This window comes from Peromyscus maniculatus, chromosome 2 (assembly GCF_049852395.1).
Source record: "Peromyscus maniculatus bairdii isolate BWxNUB_F1_BW_parent chromosome 2, HU_Pman_BW_mat_3.1, whole genome shotgun sequence".
In the NCBI taxonomy this organism is placed as follows: Eukaryota; Metazoa; Chordata; class Mammalia; order Rodentia; family Cricetidae; genus Peromyscus; species Peromyscus maniculatus.
This window is the reverse complement of record NC_134853.1, coordinates 163,888,055-163,911,004: the sequence shown is the minus strand read 5'-3', so window position 1 is coordinate 163,911,004 and position 22,950 is coordinate 163,888,055. Positions and strand designations below refer to the sequence as shown.

At 43.3% G+C, this 22,950-nt stretch overlaps 1 protein-coding gene and 1 pseudogene across 1 annotated transcript; both read right to left on the bottom strand.

The window, feature by feature from the left end:
- Positions 1-300: 300 nt before the first annotated feature.
- Positions 301-11,925, bottom strand: LOC102926651 (arylacetamide deacetylase-like 4 family member 1). The gene is given in 5 exon segments (XM_006989039.3): positions 301-1,405; positions 1,408-1,775; positions 4,662-4,725; positions 9,017-9,233; positions 11,583-11,925. Coding segments are annotated over 5 exon segments (1,218 nt in total). The 5' UTR covers positions 11,751-11,925; the 3' UTR covers positions 301-1,004.
- Positions 11,926-17,494: 5,569 nt separating this feature from the next.
- Positions 17,495-21,532, bottom strand: LOC102908586 (arylacetamide deacetylase-like 4 family member 1; annotated as a pseudogene).
- Positions 21,533-22,950: the final 1,418 nt, after the last annotated feature.

The following is a 22,950-nucleotide window of genomic DNA, read 5'->3' as shown; positions in this document are numbered from 1 at the left end:
CATGAGACTGTATCCCACCCTAGTCAGAACCATTAGGAAATAAATGATATCCTGGGCATCATGGTGGACACCTGAAGGCAGAGATAGGCAAAACTGTAAGTTTGAGGTCAGCCTGGTCTACACAGAAAATTCCAGGTCAGTTGATGCTACATAGTGAGAAACACACACACACACACACACACACACACACACACACACACACACACACACACACACACACACACAGAGAGAGAGAGAGAGAGAGAGAGAGAGAGAGAGAGAGAGAGAGAGAGAGAGAGAGAGATGAGATGAGATGAGATGAGAGATGGATACATACATGTAAAATGACAAATGCTGATGCAGATGGGAGGATGTAGAAAAAAAACTCATATATTGTTGGTGGTAAGGTTAAATTAGTGCAGCCACTACAGAAATCAATATGGAGATTTCACAAGAAGCTAAGAAATAGATCTTCCATGTAATGCAAATATACCACCCCAGGGTTTAAACCCAAGGGAGTCTAAGTCAGCATACTATAGACACAACAGCTCATGCATGTTAGCTATAGCAGTATGTACAAGAGCTATGATTCTTATCAACAAACAAACAAATGCATAGAGAAAAAATGTCTCACACACACACACACACACACACACACACACGACATACATACATGGCTTGAAAATAGGAGGGAATATGGGGATCAATTTGGGGATTTGGAGTGGGGAACAAGACATGGTATGTACATCAAAGAAAAGCAAAGTTTAGAATATGTGTGTATAAAATGTAACAAAATTCACTATCTTATACATTAAAAGAATAAAAGAAAGGATTAAAAAAAAATAAGACTCAGCCCTAGCCTCATTTGTGGCAAAATTCTCCTTGGCCCTTCTCATTCAAGGCACCAGGGATGATGTGATATCTCCTATCTTTTGTTCCTTGATTTTTTTTCATCTTTCTTCCCTGCTGCGGATTAGAGTGGGGTCTTGTGCATGCCAGACAATTGTTCTCCCATCATGCTGCAGTCATAAGCCCTTTATATAACTGACCACGGCATTTACGACATCCAAGGAACAGGGGAAAGAGAAAAACTTATTATCAAAAAAAATAGCACAGCCATGGAAGCCATCTACATGGTACCAGGTCACAGGGACCCCTTGGTCTTCCAAGCGCTTCTTGTAGAGCAAAGCATCATCACGGATAAAGTCCCACTGAAGGGTCACTATGAATGCCTCAGGAACCTGAGCAATGATTTTGTCATCTGCTATGAGGGGAGAAATATCTGTATTCAGAGTATGTTTGGTTTCTAGATAGGCAGCCTCATTAAAAGGTGCCGGTGACTCGGGTTGCTGGTATTTGCTCCTGAACATTTTAGGGATGTTGTCAGGGCCTAGCCATTTCTCATACTTCTTCCAAACACTTGGGGCATACAGGCACCTGTCAACATGGCGTCTTTCCAGGAGGGGTCAATGGCCAGATATTTACAAAGACAGTTCATCATGAAGTCTTTGGTGAGGAATGGAACATTTGCATTCTGCAGCTTTGATGGGGATTGGAAATACAATGTCTGGAGGACTGGATAAATCAGGATCTGAGCCCGGATCTTGGGAAGATCTGCTCTGCCCACCAAGGTCTGGGCGATAATAACTGCAGCCGCGCCCCCAATGCTGTCCCCGCAGAGCACAACCTGGGAGGGGTCCACCCCATAGGCTTCCGGAGACTTCAGGAAGTGAATGGAGGCATTCATGCAATCCAACAGAGAGGCGGGATGATGGTAGTAAGGAAGCTTTCGGTACCTATGGAAGGAAGACAGAGGACAGCACATCAGTATTGTGTAACATGAATCTTAAAAGGTCTTATAAATAGAAAAAAAACTGGAGCCAGATAATGGGGTAAATTCTGAAAGATCAGAGAGGCAGAACAAGCCACACAGCCAACCTCACCTTGCTAACTCCTCAGCTGATCTTTTTTCCTCAACTGAAAGCCTCTGAATCCTCACTGGAATGGATCTCAGCTGAACTGCTCAAAAGTCTCTGGTTCCTGGTCCTTGCTCCTTAAGTGCTTTTCTGCTTCCTGCCATCACTTCCTGGGATTGAAGGTGTGTGTCCTTCCCAAGCAAAGACGAGAGATCTCAAATGCTGGGATTAAAGGTGTGTGCCACCACGCCTGGCTCTGTTTCCAGTGTGGCCTTGAACTCACAGAGATCCAGAGGGATCTCTGCCTCCCAAGTGATAGGATTAAGGGTGTGTGCCACCACTGTCTGGCCTCTATGTCTAATCTAGTGGCTGGCTCTCTCCTCTGATCCCCAGATAAGTTTTATTTGTTAGAGCACAAATAAAATATTACCACAGCACTGCAGAAATTTCTGTGAATTGCATCCTCTACTCACCCAAGAGTCTACTTGATTAAATCTTCCACATGACCCTAGCAATTGAAGACACTCATCCCTATTTGCCCCATGTGAGTTTGAAGAAGCTGCCAAAATTCAGTTACTGAATTTTATCCTGTTAAGATTCCCTTATCTTGGAATAACCTTGTGGTCCTAAATGGTTATGTAATATTGCCTAATATCACATGGTTCAGATGACCACTTAAAAGACTTCTTTGTTCAAATCTTAGTGCCCAGGTGGTTGATTCAGTTGCCATTGAGAGATTATCATACCATGAAGTTTCGAACATTATTAATGGTTCAGTTACTGGTGGATTCATAATTTAATTCATTTTCCAGTAGTTATCAGAAGTTGTACTGCTTTGGAAGTAAGCACTTTTACCCTCTGGGATATCTTGCCAGCACACTTAGCCAGTGAGAACTATGAGTGAAAAATAGAACAGAAAGAAAACTTATAGTTTGGCAGAAAAACTGTAAACTTAGAGGATGAGGTTGTAAAAGGGTTTAGCACATTGAAAAACAAATCAATGGGCTATGGAGACAGCTTAGTGGGTAAGAGTGAATGCTGCTCAATCATAATGACCGGAGTTCAGATCCCAGCACGAACAGTGGGTGTCCTGCAAATGCCTATATCCTCAAGGGATCTGATGGCCTCTCCTGGCTTCTTTGCACAACCACAACCACATGTGTGCATGTACTCACAGATATACACACACACACACTAAAATCTTAAATAAATTTAAAAAATCAATCAAATGCTTTTTACTGGAGTCCTCCAGGGCTTCTTAGATATTAGATCTACCTCATCCATGACAGACCCTCCAGGATAAAATTGTAAACTCACTTGAGAGACTTTTGCTTGAAAATATAGTACTGCCAGGGTACCCAGCTTGCACTAGTCCACCTAGAAAATCGTCTTCCCGGGACTCATTTCCTATTTTTAGTTGCCCAGACACTCAAAGTCCAACATGGCCATGTTCTAAGGGAGCCCAGGTAGTGTTGCAGCTGATGGCAACCAAGGCATCATCCACAGAATACTGGGCATGCAAGCCTGTGAAATGTAGTCACTGGGTTGTGGAGGCTTCCACCCAGGTTCAAAGGTAAGCCTGGGAGGCCAAGTAAAGCATGAGATAATTGGTGTCCCTGCACCATGCCGATGAGAAGGAATATGTAAACCTGCATGGTAATGACTAAGCTCCAGTGGAGACCTGAGGAAATAGGAGATGCCATGACTTTGAGCAATATGCCAAAGAACGCCATAGACAAAGAGCAGATGGATGCTGAGGGAAACCAAGTAGACTTCAGCCAGCAGCACTATAGAACTATGACTGCCCAGATCCTTTGGAAATGAAACTGGAATTGGAAGACTGAATGTTTGCCCTGCTGTGGTTTTGTCTTTCTTGGTCCCAGCTTTTCCCTCTATGACACTTAATTAGTCCTTTTGTGAATGAGGATGTTTGTTCTATGCTGTTATACGTTGGAAGAATGCAATTTGCTGTTTTAATTTGTGATAATTCACAGCTGAGAATCGGGCCAAGGTTCAGAAGAGTATAGACTTGAACCTTTTAACAGGGCTGAAACTATTAAACTTTGGGGACTCTTGCACTAGATGCATTTTATATGATAAGTTGACCATGACCCTTGGATGTGCAGGGGTGGGATACTATTATGCAGATATATAAAGTACCCCTCAAAAAGTTTATGCTGGCAACTTATTCCCTGGATATGGATCAAATCATTGAGATGTAACTAGACTGTGGAACACTGACATCATTGATAGAATAATTCATTTAAGGGTTTATAATTTGATGGCATTATTGGAATGTGGGCCTAATTGTAAGATATAGATCTCTGGGGGTGGGCTGTCTTTGAATGGTACCTTGTCTCTGGCCCTTTCTGTCTTTGCTTCCTGGCTACCACAAGGTGAGCATATTTGATGTATTATGCTCTCTTGCTTTGAGAATATTCTGTCTTACAGAATAACAGTAAAGCAAGTTGGTCATAGACTGAATGAAGTTTCTAGAATTTGTTGTAAAAATAAATTCTTCCCCTTTTAAGTTATTTCTTTGGTATTTGCAATAGCATGAAAAAAGTGAATAAGAGTAATTAATTGCCATCATTCAATTGCCTCACTCAATTCTCAATGATGAGTGGCTTTCCAGACCTTTCCTCATTTGTATGATGCTATAGTCACATGTGAGAACTTCTCTAGGGGCAAAGACATCTAGGACTGCCACTCCTTGTATTTTCCCCTGCTCTGTGGATAAGCCACCCACCGTCTGAGACTACTCACCCCACTGACAGCAGCACTGAGTCTGTCTCTCGAGCCAGGAAAGTACACAGGTTATGGTAACCGTCTGCAAGAGAATACCAGGTATAGTACACTGTATGAAGAGTGCCCAGAACACCCCACCACAGCCCCAGGGAAGCAGCTGATATGAAGATCACGGAAATGATACTTCTGTTCCTAGACGTGTCCCCTCTGAAGTGACTCAGGCCACCAGGACAAGGCAAAGCCAGACATCTGACTTAATTTCTTGAATGTTGGGCGCATACATGGACTTTGAGGCTCGTAGTTTAATTTTACAGTGGGGAAACTGAAGACCAGGAAACTTTGAGGTTCTAAATGAACAAAAACAAGGATAAAGCACTTATGGAGGATTAGCCTGGGAATAATAAGAATTTCATATATTGAGCTGAGTATGGCAGCACATGCTTGTGATCCCAGCTCTTGGAATATAGAGTCAAGATGATCAGGAGTACAAGTCATTCTCAAATGCATAGTAAATTGGATGCCAGTCTGGGCTACAAGAGACCCTGCCTCAAAAGAGATTCGTGTATTTATTTGATTAGGAAACAAATGATGAGTAGATGGGCAATTTGGATTAGTATGGTGCTACATTTGAAGTTCTAGGAGGTAGGTCCCCTGGCATTAGTATGTAGTGTATCTTCACACAGGTCCCCAAACAGAACTCCCTTTGATTTAGCCCATTCCCTTGGTATACAAGGACCCTTATCAGTCTGTGTTCATCTTCTGTCCAGGCTACCACAACTCATTGGATAACAATCTCTGAGCTGTGCCAAGCAGGCATCATGAAACTCTAACTGACCCCAGACAATTCTAATATTTATGGGTGCTTATTAGGTAAGTACATACCAGCTACATTGTTGGGCAGAAGATCAAAGTAGACTTGGAGGCCAACACTCCTGAGGGGAGAGGGTCTGATATGAGCTATCTAGTCAGCTTCTCTGTCAGTGATTCTGCTACACAAGGTCTGAAGACTGAACATCAGCTTTATCTGAGGACTTTTAAAGTAGGGATGGCTGGATCCATCTAGGAGAGGAACTGCGTCAGGCTAGGGAGAGGGTCTGTGATGTGAGTGCCCTTAAAGGCTTCAAGAGGAGTTTACACAGACAATATGGAGACTCTGCTAACTCCTGAATCCTAGGACCTGCCTAGACATCTTTTTCTTCAAGTCCTACATGTAATTCCTGTTTCAGAGCTTTGCATATGTTACTTGCTTTTTTTAGATTTATTAGGACAAGAGTGAGACAGATGAGACATCACAGTGGGTGCTAACTCATGGGGCCAGGTAAACAACATTTGATGTAGCATTTTACAAAGTCAAAATTAGTGCCCAAATATGTCATGATGAGCAAACTTTCAGAATTTTGTTTTGTTGCACCAGGGGTCTCTGGTGAGGTCAGTGGAAATAGCTTACATCTTCTCCTCCTCCACTTGCCCATGCTTCATTTACAACTCATAGAGAAAAACATAAGGAAACTCTTTAAAATATCCATACAGACAAGGACATTTGGAGCAAGGCCCAGGTGCTCAGAAAATAATGTCAAAAACTGACAAATGGGATTTCATAAAATTAAAATTTAAAAAGTTTCTGCACAGTGAAGGAGACAAATGTAGAGACAGCCTACAAAATAGGAGATCTTTCCTAACTGTGCATCTACTGGAGAATTACTATTTAAAATATACAAAGAGTTTTTAAAAACTGAGTTAGAAATCAGCCAAGCCAGCCAATTCGTGGGCTAATGAGACAGACAGTTCAGAACAAGAAATACAAATGGCCAATAAACATGAAAAAATGTCCAACTTCACCAGACGTCAGAGAAAAGCAAATTCAGATTTCACTTGAAATCCCTCCTCACCTTAGTCAGAATGTCCATCATTAAGACAATAAACATAGAACCAGGTGTGGTGGTGCATGCCTTGAAACCCAGCACTCAGCCGAGGCAGAGGCAGGAGGATCTCTGTGACTTCAAAGCCAGCCTGAGCCACATAGTGAGATCCAGGAAAGCCAGGGCTACACAGTAAGATTCTGTCTCAAAAAAGAAAAGAAGAAAGGGGGGCAGCAAGGAAGGAAGAGAGGGGGAAATGACAACAAATACGAGAGAGGATGCATGCAGACAAGGGACCCTTGAACACTGTCGGTGGGAATGTGAACTAATCTGCCTAGTATGGAAATTACTCAAAACATTAAAAGTAGATCTTCTATATGGCCCACCTGTACCACTCCTGGGTATTTAGCAAAGATGCTTACACACCAGTGTTTACTGCAGCATTATGTACGATACCTAAACTAGGAAGCCAATCTGGGTGTCCAACAGCAGAGGAATGAATAAGGAAAATGAACTACACATACACAGTGGGATTTGAAGTTATGCTGATTGCAGGAAAATGAGTACAACTGGAGATAATTATATTAAGTGAATTAAGTTATTCTCAGAAAGGCAGATGTCACCCATTGCCTTTCATTTGTGAGTACAAGGTTTTATATAGATTTATAATATCTATCTATAAAATTGGAAATTAAGTTAAATTTAATTAAAGTAGCCTAGGGAGCAAATGAGACTAATGAGAGGGGTGATAGGGCAGAAGACAGTGGTATACAGAGGGGTATGCTCAAAGTCTATTATATAGTTGTATAAAGATGGCCTTATGCAATCCAGTATAATTAAATAAAAACTAAAAATATTTAGAATAAGCTCCTACTTTGTGTTTGTCCAAGGCACTCAGCTCTGTTAGTTTCTGTTTTCATCTGAACTCTTGGCTCTTTGTAGAATTCCCCGCCCCCTAGTCTTTTCAAATGAGTTTGTTGTTTTAATTATGTGGATTGGTGGAGGGGTATCTGAACGTGGAGAGTGCAGTGGTCAGAAGAAGGGGTCAAGTCTCGTGGAGCCAGAGTTGCAAGTGCTTGTGAGCAGCCTGATGTCCTCACTGGGAGCCGAACCAGGCTCCACTGTAAGAACAGTGAGTACTCCAAACCTCTGAGCCATCTTTTTCTTAACATTGTTTTGAAATGTAATACTGTTGGTCCTAGTGACTGACTTTCGGGAGTCCTTTGTTTTGCAGTCTAGGGCCCAGGCCTTCCTCACCTCACCCAGATCTCCAGTTATGTAGCACTGGCTCCTCCCATCCCTTGGTCCTGGCCTCAAGGCTCACTTTATTGAAGAAACTGTTTGATTAGAAATAATGAGGTGCTGTGACTCAGTCAGTTCCTATTCTGGGCCTACGTTGTCCCATCTGAAACCACCACCCTCCCATTTGTGTTCTGCAAGGTCCAGTCTCCTACTTTGGCAGGCCAATGAGGGGAGGGACTAAGTCTTGTTCTCTAGACTCCGAGACTCCATTGATAGCTACAACACAGGTTTCCCTTACACTCTTGATGTTTCCACTCTGGGTGGGAGAAGACAGAGAGCAAGCAAGGAAACATTTCAGGGAGTAAAATCAACATGGGCAATGTAAGCTTTGTGACAAGATATCATGAATGGACCCGTTAGTCCAGGGTCTGACTTCAGAGTGTCAGAGAGAATCTCTAGATAAAATGTTCCCTTTCCTCTTCCGAACACCCATCCCCATCTACCCCTTCTTGTTTTTTAAAATATGTGGCCTCTTTTTTCATGAATTGTTGTTACATACATGTATGTATATGCATATATATTCCTAAATATTAATACAGCCTGCTCAGTCTGTATAATGCTATTTGCATGTATGTTTTCAGGGCTGTCCACTTGGTATTGGATGACAAGAGACATGCTAACCTAGATTGAGGAAAGCCCACAAGGCCTCAACCCTACACAAAACACTACAGGGAGTTAAAGAATGCTGAGATCAAGAGAAATAGTCTTTTCCAGGGAAGAGAACATCTATTGGTTATCCAATGCCAAATGGTCAGCCCTGAATTGTATTTTTAAAGATCTGTTTGGTGTGGAAAGATGACCAGCCAGATTGTTGACAGTGGAGCAGTGGGACCACTCTTAGATGCAGGGCTGGAGGGGGTGAGCAAGGGAAGATGGGTTTGGACCAAGATGATCCAGAAGATGTAAGAACAGTAAATGGATTTGGGACCATTGTGGGACAAAGGAGATGGGAGGTTGGCATCATACCTAATTCCCTGGAAGTCCCACTAGGCAATCATTGCCCCTGCCTCAATAGAGATATCAAATTGTAGAAAATATTGTCATGGAGGCAACAGTCCCTTTGACTGACATGACCTTCAGTCTTAATCTGCCTCCCACAAAAGGAGCTCCAATGGCTGCTTCCTTTGACTCCCTCCAAAGAGATGGAAAAGTGAACGGGGTTGTGGAGGTTGTGAGGCTCCTCTCTTTCTGTACTACAGGGATGTTTCTCACCTAGGCTGCCCAACACGGCGCCCCCTCCATGGTAGAAGATGATGCCTCTCCGGGGCTTGGAGGAGGCTGCTTTGGGCTGAAAGAGCCTCACAGGGATTGTGCCGAAACGCAGGTCCTTCACAAACACACCAAGGCTCTTCTTTGACACAAGGATGTCTTGTATAAAGCAGAAAAAGGAGGGCATGGAGCAAATGTTCATCTTCTCAAGTATAGTCCCCTGTGGGAAAGAGAAAAGTTGGGGCCTTTCATGACTCCTCTGTCCTTTCCACCTTTCAGACACTGCCCATGCTGCTGTCTATCTCAACTGTGGACTTTCCATAAAACTCCCATTTGAATGTGGTAAAACTGGTTTCTCCCGAGATTCATGAATATCCAAAGCTGTTCATGAAGATCTAGGGCATGGGAGATGTAAGTAGTAAGGAAAGAAGAGCCACACCTCCTTGCAGACAGAATTTCCTGGTTGCCTTTCTAGAAAAGACCTGTGGCCCAATAGCTTGCTTCTATTCCAATCTCAGATCATTTTTACCATGCTGCATCTGATTTCCATGCAACAGTGGAGCCTTTGATGATAGCTTTGCCCATTCCTTCAAAGAGTATGAGGAAAGCCATTCTTTCTGGTCCTAGTTCCATATGACTCTGCTAGTCTCTTCTTCAGAGTCCACAGCAAAGCCTAGGCTTGGTCCAGAACTTACCACAGCACCCTCTTCACAGTCTTTGCAGCAATAAAGCCTGTGTCCAGCCCTTACTGCTTCCCCAAACTTTGTAAGTCAGGGAAATTGGTTATACCCTTCCTTATAGTTCCCTCACTCTTGAAGTAGAGAGCAACTATCATCTGTTTCAGGCTTGTCTGATTGGAATAAAGGGAGTAAGTTTTAGAAATCATCACAGAATAAACCTGGCAAAGGTTGGCTGCCTTTCCCTTCATTTCTTGACCATCAACCCTGTCCTTGGCAGTGACATCATGATACTCTTTAAATGTGACGAACACAGTTGATGGGGATGGGGCTACCAATAAGCCTGAGGTCATGACCACTGTAATTCCCAAGGGGACAAAAAGTGAGCCTGGAACCTAAGAGCTATGTGTGCTTTCCATAAGAAATAGATCAGCTTTGTGACCACTGTATGGCTGAGGCTGTCACTGAATTAATGAGTTAGCTATCACTTCTTAACCCATTCATGGTCACTGAAGCAAGGCGTAGCAGTAGACTTCCTTTGCCATATTTGATCCACATTGTACTGCCACGTCCACTCTTCCCTCTGTAGGAGCAGCACTGATGACTTGAGAGGAGAGTTGGGGCTTTGGATGGTCCCTACACAAAGCTTCCATAGTCTCTACTGGAAAGATGGCATTTGTCGTCTTTCCTTGGATGTACTGAGGGCAGCAGAGTTCATGAGCCTGGTCGTCTGGGAAGTTATCTCAACATATTCCTATACAAGGAACAGAATGACCTAGATTTACATCCATCTGCACTGATGGGAAGCTGCACGAACTCAACAAATACTTCCAGAGTTCTGCTTAATAAACTATTGGGGTTTATTTGCCACACCCAAATCTTAAACTCCTTTGCCTTTTTAAATTCAACTTTCTTTGTTTAAATGTCTTTTTAAGTTAGAAAAAAATCTTATTTTATGTGAATGAGTGTTTTGCCTATATGCATGTATGTATACCGCGTGCATGTTTGTTTCCCATGGAGGCCAGAAGATACCCTGGAATTGGAATTAAAGATGATTGTGAGCCACTATGTGAGTGCTAGAAACTGAATCCAGGTCCTCTGCAAGAGCAGCTTCTGCTTCTAACCACCAAGGCACCTCTCCAGTTTGGTGCAAAGGTCTTCTAAGCCCTCAGGCTAACCACTTCTTAATAGTTTGCACAGTAGAAAACCGCCACTCCCTGTCCCAGGTCACATAAAGCTATTAATATATCAAGCTTATTTTAAGTTAAATTTTCTTTTGTCTATTTAGTTTCCTGTAACCAGGACTGAACTTAAGACAGGATAAGACTTTTCTTCTGCCCTCCCCAACTCTATAACAAACTAAGTTTAACTAGCAGCAACCCTTGCTTGGGAGATATTAAAAACCCAGGCTCTAGCTCCTGAAGGCTGTCCCTAACCATTCCAAACTGATCAAAACCATAGACTCTAACACACCTTATGGGCTCACAAATCCCTAACTGAAAGCTCTTGTTTTACTGATGAGGAATCAGAAGTATTTTAGCCAGCCAGGTAAGGACTTACTGACCCATACTGCTTGACCCAGACAGTCACCAAAGACTCCACCTTCCCAATCTAATATCTGGCATTTGTAAGGGTCTCAGACTGTTTCTCATTAGAAATCAACTCCCTGGTTTCTTCCCTACTGCTTATTCTTGTTGGAAGTAAAGAAAGGGTGCATACAGCTCACTTAATAGCCATGTTGTCCTTAGCAAGCCTTCAATACCATGCCTGGCATAGCATTACTGACTAACACACACTGGCTGTTAAACTATGTGGATCTTGGCAAAATTCTTTCCTCAAGCTGAAGTTCTGTCTACCCTGGTGGGAAATGATTATTAAGAAACAAAATTTACCCATGTTATTGCCAGATGAAAGAGATAGTGCAGAGTCCGAAACTTCAGGGGGTGAGTGATGGTGGGAGGCACGTCAATAGTAAGGAGATGGTCGACGAGAACCCACACGTGGACTCCCAGGACCAGGAGACATACAGTAGCGAGGAGAAGTTCCATCCAGGAAAGCATGGTGCTCTTTCTTGTTCCTTCAGTGTAAGCCGAGGAAAACCTGTGCCCTAGGAGGACTTCATGGAACTTCTCACCCACAAACTCAGGCACCTTATAACCGTCAGAGAAGCACCATGGCCTAATCTCACCTTTTCAAACCCCTCTGGATATATCCCCATATGAACTGATTGCAACAGATCCCAGCCCAGAAAGGTTCCTGCCCAGCAGCAGTGGAGCCCTTGTACCTTGTCCCCAGGTCACAGCTATCCTTCATCACACCACCCAGGGAGTCACCAATCTGGTTACGAAATGGACACTATTGGAGAAAGGGTTGTCTGGAAAGTGATGCCCAGTGGCAATCAAGGAATCAAGGACAATTGAGAAAACTCACTGAAGTCATGTAAAGTACTCTGTGACTCTCCTCTCAGGTGTGAAATCAGAGATTAGAGAGGTGGTATATGTGCCAAGGTGAACCACAATGAGGAAGGGCAGAATGAGGTGTCGAGAACAACCTATCATATCCCACCCTCACCTCTCCTCTGTACTCACTAGCCTTATTTACTTAATATCAGAAATGGGTTTCAAAATTGCTCCTTGTATTAGCCCTGACCTTATGTCCTGCAGTCACATATTTTGAGGTCTAAGGTCATACAGTTATAAATATATCGCCCTAACCTGGATAAGCCAATTCTGAGAGATGTTAAACAATGTCCATGTGAGCACATTTTTGTATGCCTGTTTATACACAAGTGTGCATTCATAATGTCATATATATGAGTATGTGTGTGTAGAAGTTGAAATCAGGTGCTGTGCTCAGTTGCTTTCTACTTTATTTATCAAGACATGCTCTTTTCCTGAATCTGGAGCTCACTAATTCTAGCCAGCTTGACCTGGGAATCCCCTGAGTCTACTTTCCTACCATTATACCTGCATAAATGTTAAGTGATCCGAGCTCCAATTCTCACATTATGCCTTATGAGCTGAGCCATCTTCCCAGCACCGAGAACAGTTTTTACAAGATAAAAGGAGAACTCCAAACCCTGAATCCACAGCCACTGCCTTTGTTGGGTTTTCAAGGTTGTGCACCTTCTACCTGCCACGCCCTGGTACAGGTTTTCCCCTCCTCTTGGGACTATTTTTTTCACTGCAAAAATCTTTTGGTCTAAGTAAGCTCACAAAGCTTAAAATACTCATTAATATGTTACATTTTAAAGCAAGCAGAGAATAATGGTCTTTGTAAGGTGTATGATAACAGCTGAAGAGTATGGATTTTCCTCCAGTAGCAACAGTAAGACAGGTTTTTCCTCTTCTGATGTATTTCTTGCTGGTGGGTTAGAGAAGGGAGTAGAGGGACAAGTTACTATGTGATTGCCTTCTTGCTGAGACACAGGTAAAAAAGGACCTATGTTGCACTAAGCATATTTCTAGGTACCAAGTACACATGAATGGACGTACAAGTTGCCACTGGCAAGGTGCTGATGCTGGCCTTCAAAAGATGTATCACTTAGACTATCAGGTGAGCATCATTTAGGTGATGGTCATTGTGCATGTCATCAAGCTGAGTTAATGTAAGGATCTTGAGATAGGATTGTGGTGGAGGGGATGGAGAGGAATACACACAAGGATGAGAGAGAGAGAGAGAGAGAGAGAGAGAGAGAGAGAGAGAGAGAGAGAGAGAGAGAGAGAGAGAGAGAGAGAGACTACACAGAGATAAGGAAGGAATGCAAGCAGGCGAGAGCCGAAATGGGAAGAGGTGCTATGGCTATGAGCCAAACTGCACTGTGTCCTGCAAGAAGCAGGAAGAAGAACAGGAAGGAGGGCACCAGATCCTACACACCAGCGCTGTGCTTGCCTCTCTCCTGCGCTCTCCCTCTCCTTCCCTGCACTGGCACCTTGAATGTGCATGGCAACATCCTAGAAGTTGTAATGGAAGTGGAAGAGGAGAAGGCCCGTGTTGGGCATTTTCTCTCGCTGCTTCTCCCATGTGATTAGCTCTGTTCTGCCACAGCCTCCTAGGCATGATGAACGGAAAAGCCTCATTCTAAAATATATCTCTACTTCCTTAAGTTGTTTTCTTGGGTATATTGTCACAGAAGCAACAACAACGACTATTAGAGTGTTGGTCTCAGAAAAGCTGTGGTTGTGCAAAAGGGACAGCTACATGGCTCCGGTGTCATCAGTTCGTTACATCTGGAGAGCAATGGGGCTTGGAGTTTCCATAGGTGCATAGAAAAATCAGGCCATATGTAAACTACTGGGCCCCCTCCACCATGGAGTGCAGAATTCATTCCCTTTTCTTGTGATGAGAGAGCTGTGTTAACCACGCAAGGGCAAAGATTTTTCTAGTAACCAGGAGGCTCTGTATGCTCACTAGTGAAAGAAAGCTAACATGTTACTTCATTTTCAGCCTGTTGCCATAGTGCACACCATTATTCCTAGTGCTCAGCAGGCAGAGGGAGGAGGATCTTTGCAATTTTGAGGCCAGCCAGAGATATACAGTGAGACTCTGTCTCAAGAAAGGAAAAAGATTTCCTTTTGAGACAAGGGTTCACATAGTGTAGGCTGGCCTCCAACTCAATATGTAGCCAAGGATGACATTGAAAAATGCATTTCTTGAAATGGTCTGGAGACCATCTGGGAACATGAATGCCTTTTTCTTTTAAAGAAAGAAGCGGGCTGGCTCAGCAATTAAGAGCATTTGCTACTTTGGCGTAAGACTGGAGTTCAGTTCCCAGTACCCATGTAGCAGTTCATAGCTATCCTCACCTACAGTTCCAGGGAATCCAGTTCACACACAGATATACAAGCAAACACACATGTATATAAAATAAAATAATAAATCTTTAAGAAAATAAAAAAAATCATTTTTATATCCCAGATGGCTTCCAGAGCTTCCCAGAACAACCTTGGATCTGACCATTTAGTAGCTGGGGATCTAACTTTGAATATCTAACAAAAGTCTTGAGCCCAGGAAAAGCTTCCCATAGTTCACCTTTTTTTTCTACCCCCCTCTTCTCCTTCCCCTGTATCTCTTTCCTAAAAATGCCTTTTTAATATTATAATCATGCCCAAGGGTAGCTAAATTGGGGATGGGGGTTTGTCTGAACCCAAGTGAGTTGGCCTGTCACCAGTGACCTTGACTTTATTAATGAAGCCGTATAGCCTCCTTCCATGGGAATATGGCCCAAGATGTGTTGTTGTTGAGCACAAAGACTTCACTATTGACATTCTGACTGTTCTTTCATATTTATTCATATAGAATATAAGTTAAAATTCAAAAAAATGTAAAGACATGTTCTCTCTTCTGTAGCAGGAATCTTAGAAGGTCTTATTAATAAAATCAAACCTGAGGCCAGTTATTGGGGTGAACACTGGAAGGTCAGAGAGACAGAACAAGCCACAGCTAACCTCACCTGGCCAACTTCTCAGCTGATCTTATTTCCTCAGACTGGAAGCCTCTGTGTCCTCATATCCAAATGGCTCTCAGCTCAAATGTGCTGCTAGAAGCCTGAAAGCTTAACTAGCCAAATGCTTAACCAGCCAAATGCTTAACCAGCCAAATGCTTCTAGTTTCTAGTTTCCACGCCTTATATATCTTTCTGTTTTTGCTATCACTCCCTGGGATTAAAGGCTCACTTCTTGGGATTAAAGGCGTGAGTCACCATGCCTGGTTGTTTCCAATGTGGCCTTGAACTCACAGAGATCCAGAGGGATTTCTGTCTCTGGAATGCTAGGATTAAAGGTGTGAGTGCCATCATTTTCTAGCCTTTGTATCTAGTGGCTGTTCTGTCTCTGACCCCAGATAAGTTTATTAGGGTGCACAATATTTTGGGGAATACAATACCATCACATTTCCCCTCTTTTGTCTAAAATTTAAAAAAGCTTATAACTAATACAAGAAAAATTATATCCAATAAGTATATACAATATATACAGTCAAGATTACATTAACAATGTCTAGTCCATTAACATTTGACAGATTCAGGCAGAAAACCCCATTAATATATAACAATGTCCAGTCCAGTAACATTTGTTAAACTCAGGCAAAACAATTTCATAACTTGTCTTATTTAAAACAAGTAGTTCCTTTTTAAAAGTATTTTTTTCTTTTCATCATAGATTTGGTAATCTACTTTTTGTCATTTTTATATCTTCCCCTTTTTCTTTTTAGTGTAGATTCAGTGATCTACCCATTTATCCTATTATTTCTTTATCTTTTTTTTAAACAAAAACTCTGAATCTAATCTCTTTGTTCAGCTTTTTTCCTGACCATTAACAATTAACAACTTGTAACCAACTATCACTAACAATGACAATATCTAAAACTCATTAAATGACCAAAAACCTCCTATCCCATCTCTTGGTGGGCATCGTTTTCTCAAAATTACTTCCTATTTTCTAGGGGTGAAGACATCTTTAAGGAATCCTGAAAAGAAAATTTTGGGGTTAATTAACAAGTCCTGTATCATTTGTCCAGTCGCTGCATAGTGAGAAAGTTCAGGGCTTGTTTCAAGTCCTTGTTCAAGTAGTCTGTCAGGCTGGATCATCTTACCTAGCCATCTCGAAATTGTCCTGAGCAGTTTGTAGTCCAAAGTCGATCTTTCTTTGGTGTTAATCAGCTTAATGGCTTTACCATAGTCCATATGGAATCATCATTGTGGGATCCTGTGACCCTTTTGAAGATTCCAAAGTCGCTGTTAGGCATGGTCATGGTTTCCTGCAAATTTTTTTTTTGTGTGTGTGCCTCCTCTGTGGTTTGGAATAATCACAGTCTGATAAATGTCTGTCTTGGAACTATGAATGGTCTTCCCTAGAAGAGAATATCTTCACAGCAATTTCTCCCCATCATTTGCCTTGCCAAACTTTTCCAAACTGCCCTTTGCTGATGCTTTCTTGTAACACGATAGTCCTGGCAATTCTTCTCTGAACCAGCAGTAGTAAATCCTTCATCCCAGGTAGCAGCATCACCACAGTCACCAACACCATGAGAAGGAGCGGGCAATTCAGAGCAGCAGCCGCTGCCTCCATGGTCCCACCACTGTTTGTGGTTTGGCCCAGGCTGAAGCTTCTCCCAAGCCTACTAGGCCGGCCTCAAACTCGGGATCCTCCTGCCTCTCCCTTCTTCAGTAAATCCTACTGGCTTGTGCCACCACAACCGGCCGAGTGTAGCTCGGGCCTGAGCTGGGGCCCACAAGGCCACAGACAAGCAGCTTTTTCATGAATTCGTACCATGAACGTTGGGCGCCAGATGTAGCATGAATCTTAAAGAGTCTTATTAATAAAAACAAACCTGGAGTCAAGTATTGGGATGAACACTGGGAATACAATACCATCACACTCTTCCTTCATATTCACTCTGTGAACAGGGATGGTAGAGAATGTTGCTAGATGGAGCAGTGGACGTGGTTAGGGCTGCAAGCTTTCAGTCAGTAGACCTTTATTTCCCTCTTAGTCTATATTCCTGTCCCATGCACCCACTCACCATCTTCTTCCATGAAAACTGGAGATCAGTTAAGGTTGCAGCTGGAGCAGAAGCCTTCCTTATATTATCTATCTGTCTATCTGTCTATCATCTCTCTATATCTATCTATCTATCTATCTATCTATCTATCTATCTATCTATCTATCTATATCTATCTCTCCATCCATCCCTTTACCTCTCTATATCTGTCTCTTACTTTGTCAGTCTAATGTGCTAGATATTTAATTCAGAGCCTTATGTGTGGCAGGTAAGTGTTCTTCCACTCATTCCTATGTGTAACCCTTCAAATTCCCTTTATAAAACTCACAATGGCATTGATTATATTCTAGGAACAAGAGAAAGAAAAAAATCTTCTTATCAAACAATAGCATTCATCCATGAAAGCCATCCTCCACATTGTACCAGGTCACAGGGACCTTCTAGTCTTCTAAGAGCTTCTTGTAGAGCAAAATGTCATCTCAGAGAATGTCTCAGTGGATGCTCACCAGCAATGCCCCGGGAAGCTGGGCAATGACCTCATTATCTGTTACAAGGAGTGAAACTCTTGTGTCTAGAAAGCGTTTGGCTTCTAGATAGGCAAACTTGTTAAAAGGTCCAGGAAACTCAGGTGCCTGAATTTTGTTCCTGAACCTTTGGGGAATATTGTCAGAGGAGAGCCATTTCCTGTATTTCATCCAGGTGTCTTGGGGAATATGAACTCTTGTCAATATGGCAGCTTTCCAGGAGATGTCAATGTTTAGATACCTAAGAAGGCAGATCACCATGAAGTCTCTGGTGAGGAATGGGACATTTTGGTTCTGTAAATGTGTTGGTAACTGGAAATATATTGTCTGAGGACTGGATAAATCAGGACTTGAGCTCAGATCTCAGGAAGATCTGGTCTGCCCAATAAGGTCTGGATGATGATGGCCACAGCTGTACCTCCTATACTTTCTCCAAAGACCACAAACCTGGTAGGGTCCCACCCCGTAGGCTTTCAGGGACTTCAGGAAATGAATTGAGGCATTCTGGCAATCCTAAAGACCAACAGGGTGATGGTGGTCAGGAAGTTTTCGGTACCTAAAGAGGAAAGGGGACAAAGAGCATACCAATATGTGGAGGGGTTGGTGGAGTCCATTTAAACATGGTCCTCTGTGTACCTGAAACTGAATTTGATTAAATCCTGAAATGATTGAACAAGTTAAGAATAGTTATTCCTCTCCTTTCCCCTATGTGAATCTGAAGAATTTGTCCAGTGTCAAAACAGCTGGGATTCTCTATTCAGACCCACCCAGTGATGCCCACAGAGGATCAAGGCCAGAGAGATTAAGGAACCTGTTTCTAAGCTTCATGGTCTGACCTGGATTGCTGGAAGCCATCTGGTGGCAGGCGTGAACTGACTGTGGCAAGTTGTCCTCTGACCTCCATATTTACACCACAGAATGTGCACACACACACACACACACACACACACACACACACACACACACACACTAAATAAAAACAGAAAACAAAACATCTGTCTTTAAAAGCAGAAAAACCCGAATTGACAGAAGAAAAAAAATCGCAATCAAAAGTCCTGCTGGTCTGCCTGTCTACAGAGATGGGGAGTCAAGGTTAATGGCAAGGTTAAGTTGCTTGTGTTCAGAGAAGAGAGAGTAAAGAGAAAAAGAGGGAAGTGATGAGGAGAGGGGAGGAAAAGGGAAGGGAAGGGAGGAGAGGAGAGGTGAGGGGAGGGGAGGAGGGGAAGGAGAGGAGAATATCTCTCCATCTTCAGATTCTCTCAAGCATCTCCTCCCAGGCACTGCTGTCCTTTGGTAGTACACATCCCCTCCTCTGGCTGAGTCATTTCACTAACCACTGTATCACAATCCAGGTTTACAGGCCAGATCTATTCAAACATCAGGCAAAGTGATGTACTGAGCAGTATCAGAACAGGTATTCATGCAGCCTATGCATAGGCCTGGTTTGTTAGATCTTCATTGTTTCGGAGGCTTTTGGAGACATGGATTCTAATGGCGATGCGGAGATCCACTGTGGGTAGGTTACTGGATATCAAAAAATGCTGTCTTTCTCAAAATCAACAGAAAGGTTCAGTCTTATCCCAATGATACAGCTGCCCTGTGCACCAGCCTGTGGATGTCAAAGTTGAATGTGTTTCTCAAGAGTCAGATGTGAAAACTGAGGATTTAAATTCTCCTTCCTCTCTTCTCTAATCTGTGTCCTGCTGAGTGGTTTTGGTTTCTTTGAGAAGGGTCCTAGAGTGTAAAGAGATGCTGTGCTGGCTAGCTGTATGTCAACCTGAAACAGCAAATGTCCTTTTGAAGGTGGGAACCTCAAGTGAGAAGATACCCCAACTAGATCAGCTTGAGAGCAAGGCTCCAGCTCATTTTCTTGAATGAGGCTTGATGTTGGAGGACCCTGACTATTGTGGATGGTACCACCCTAGGCTAGTGGTTCTGTGAAGGAGGGGACTGTGGGAGATCAACTCCAGCCTACTCCCACCTTTTCTAGGGTTCTTAGGAAGAAGAGAGAGGGATAAGCAATATCAGGTAGAAAGAGAGACCTAGCTGATGAAAAGAAAGACAGAAACACAGGATAGCTTTGGGAGGGCCTGAGTCAATACCTAACAGCCTCATCATTTATTGAAAAGGGCTTTTTATAATATGCCAAGGGGAGAAGCTAAAGACCTCCCCCTTGCAAGATCAAAGAATATTGGTCAAATCCACATCACATACTCCAGGGTGTAAACTCAAAACTCATCTGAAAGACTCACTCTTTAAAAGAGAGCATCACCAAGTGCCCTTCTCAGAATGGGCCACATAAAGTTTTCTCAGGGACAGTTAGCCATTTTCACCCACCAAGATACTCAGACAACTGCATTCATGGTCTCGGCCACTGTTTGTTCTCACAGCAGGCCTTGGCACCTTCCATAACTCATGCTTACATACTTCAGTAGTTTCAGGGTTTGGGAGGCTTCATAGAAATTTCAAAGGGAATTCTGGGAGACTGGGTGATGTATGAGAGAATCAGACTCCTTGCAGGAAGCCCCTGAAAGGGTAATATCTGAAGGTATAATAGTAGAGCCTAGGCTGTAATGGAGGTCCAGAGAAGGTGGTGATGGCAGGGATGTGAAATGAGGACAGAAGAAAGGTCCAGCTGAAAACCAAAGCCACCCCAGTAGAGGGGCTGAGAGTGGCTGCCGGCAAGGAGACAGAAACAGAGCTGCAGAAATCCATCGGAGTTCACATCACACCACCAGATGGCATAGATGCTGGACACGGAGCTACAGGATTTATCATTTGCCTGTCTTTCAGTCTTATTTTAAACCCATTTCTCCTTTCTCTACCTTCATTTCTTCCCTTCTGGAGTAAGAATGTTTGCACTATGTATGCCATTGTATATCAGAATCATTAACACTGATTTTGAAATCTTGTAGAAACTCAAGGCTAAGGATTTGGCCTGCGTTTCAGAGACAGCTTTGTACGTGAACTTTTGAATAGCTCTGGGACTACTAGGAAATTGGCGACTTGGAGGAAATTGGAGGTTGTCTTGATGTACTTTACATTTTGAGATTACCACCATAAGCCTTTGGTACCCGAAGAGGAAGGGTTGTCTTTTTCATATGAAGTGTCCCCTACACAAAGGTCATTGGGAAGTCTCAGTGCCCTGCTGGCAGATCTAGTTTGAGAAGTGATTGATTGAGATTCTAGATTGAGAAGTGATTGGATCACAAGGATTTTGATGGATGAATTCACCGATGGATTTAGAGTTTGATGACTTTGCTGGGAGACAGTTGGAGGTGGCTCACTGAGCTTGTACCTTGAGGAGAACCCCGTTCTTAGCCATCCAGTCTCTCTCTGCTTCCTGACCATCATGGGGTGAGCAGCTATACTCTGCCAAGTGTTCTTGCTGCCATGATGCTTCGCTGCACCAAAGACCCACAGCAATGGAGCAAGCAGACCATAGACTGAAACCTTTGAATCCAGGAGTCAAATAAATCCTTTCTCCCTTCACTTTCATCTTTTAGGTAGAAGTCATTGCAATGAAAAAAATGAATAACTAAGTGTCCCAGGCCACTCACCCCACTGCCAGAAGCACTGAGTCTGTCTCCCGAGCTAAGGAACTGCACAGGCCATGGTAGCGATTTGAAAGAGAAGACCAAGTCAGCTCACAAGGAGCATCCTCCACAGCCCCAGGATGTCACCTGCTATGTGGCCATGAAGTTGAGGTCCTTCGTCTGTCCCTATTCTTACCTCCTCTGAAATGACCTCACCAGCTCTCCCTTGGCAAAGCCAGACATTTGCCTTAAGATTCTGAGTATCTGAGCTTCAGTGGACATGGGGGCTCAGCTTATGCAGGATGGGGAAACTGAGGGCTAGGAAGGGTCAAGCTTCTGAAATTGACAATGCCAAGACTGGGAAAACAGGATTGACTACCTGGAAGTATCAATATTTTCCCATATTAGTATTAATTAGGAGATAAACAATGGTTGGATAGTGCATTTAAAAACTATCTTTATTTTTATTTATTTATTTATCTATTAGTTTTTCGAAATAGGGTTTCTCTGTGAAACTGCCCTGGCTGTCCTAGGACTCTCTCTATACCAGACTGGCCTTGAACTCACAGAGTTCTGCCTGCCTCTGCCTCCCAAGTGCTGGGATTAAAGGCATACACCACTACCAACAGGCTAAATTTTATTTATATACATGAATTATTTTCATATCTTCATGAGTTGAGTGTGTGTCATATGAGTATCAACAAAGGCCAAGCTGGAGTTACAGGAGGTTGTGAGCCACTCTTGTGGATTCTGGGAACCAAACCTGGGTCCTCTGCAGGAAGTGCTCTTGACCACTCTCTAGCCCCCATGAATGGTACCTTCTAATCAGTAGGTTGGTGCAGCTGAAGTTTTAGAAGGTTTGTCTTTTAGCATTAGTGCGTAGTGCTTCCTGGCCCCGTGTATCAAACACTCCTCTGACTCAGTCCCTCTGGGCCCAGCCATCAGCATACAGAGACTGAGCAGTCAGTACACATCTTCTTGGCCCACTGGACCAGCATGATTGCAGTGGGAAGCCTCAAAACAGGATTTTAAAAATGATACCAGACAATTCCAGTATTAAGGGGCTTTGGGTGAAAGAGCAGACACAGAGGCTTAGGTGACACAGTCTCAGCTCTCTGGGCGTTCAGCTTCTGTGTCTAAGGTTCTTCGTAAACAGTCTCAGTCTCCTGGCAACTAGTTACAATAAAGATGCCCGGTTCCAAACCAGAGGGGGCTGGAACGGCCCAGGGGTGGCCCTGGGTATGGCTTAAAAAGTTTGAACTTTTAAAAATTAGACTCCAGGAGAATTTAATTCTAGTCAAGGGAAAGACCCCTACTCACCCTGACCTGGGCTCTGGGCCTGTGAACTGTCCAGCTTCACTCCCTGCTCGGTCACCCTGACATCTTTCATTCACTCCAGGGCCTCAACTTGGTCTTGGTGGGGAGTTTTCCACACAAGCCCCTCCTTCGTAGACTTCACAGGAATGGAGCAAGGGTGAGGCAGGTGAGGAACCCCTGAGTGCTGAAGCGAGGGTCCACTAGGACCCTCAGTCTTCAAGATAGGTAGTACTTTCAAATTTATTTTTCTGTAGATGAATAGTTTTGCCTGCATGTTTTCCATATCTGAAACCACTTCTTCTTTTGTGTTCTCCGCGTGGTCCATCCTTCTCTGTGGACTCCTAGGTTCATAGGTCAGGGATGGGGGTCTTCTTGTTTTCCAG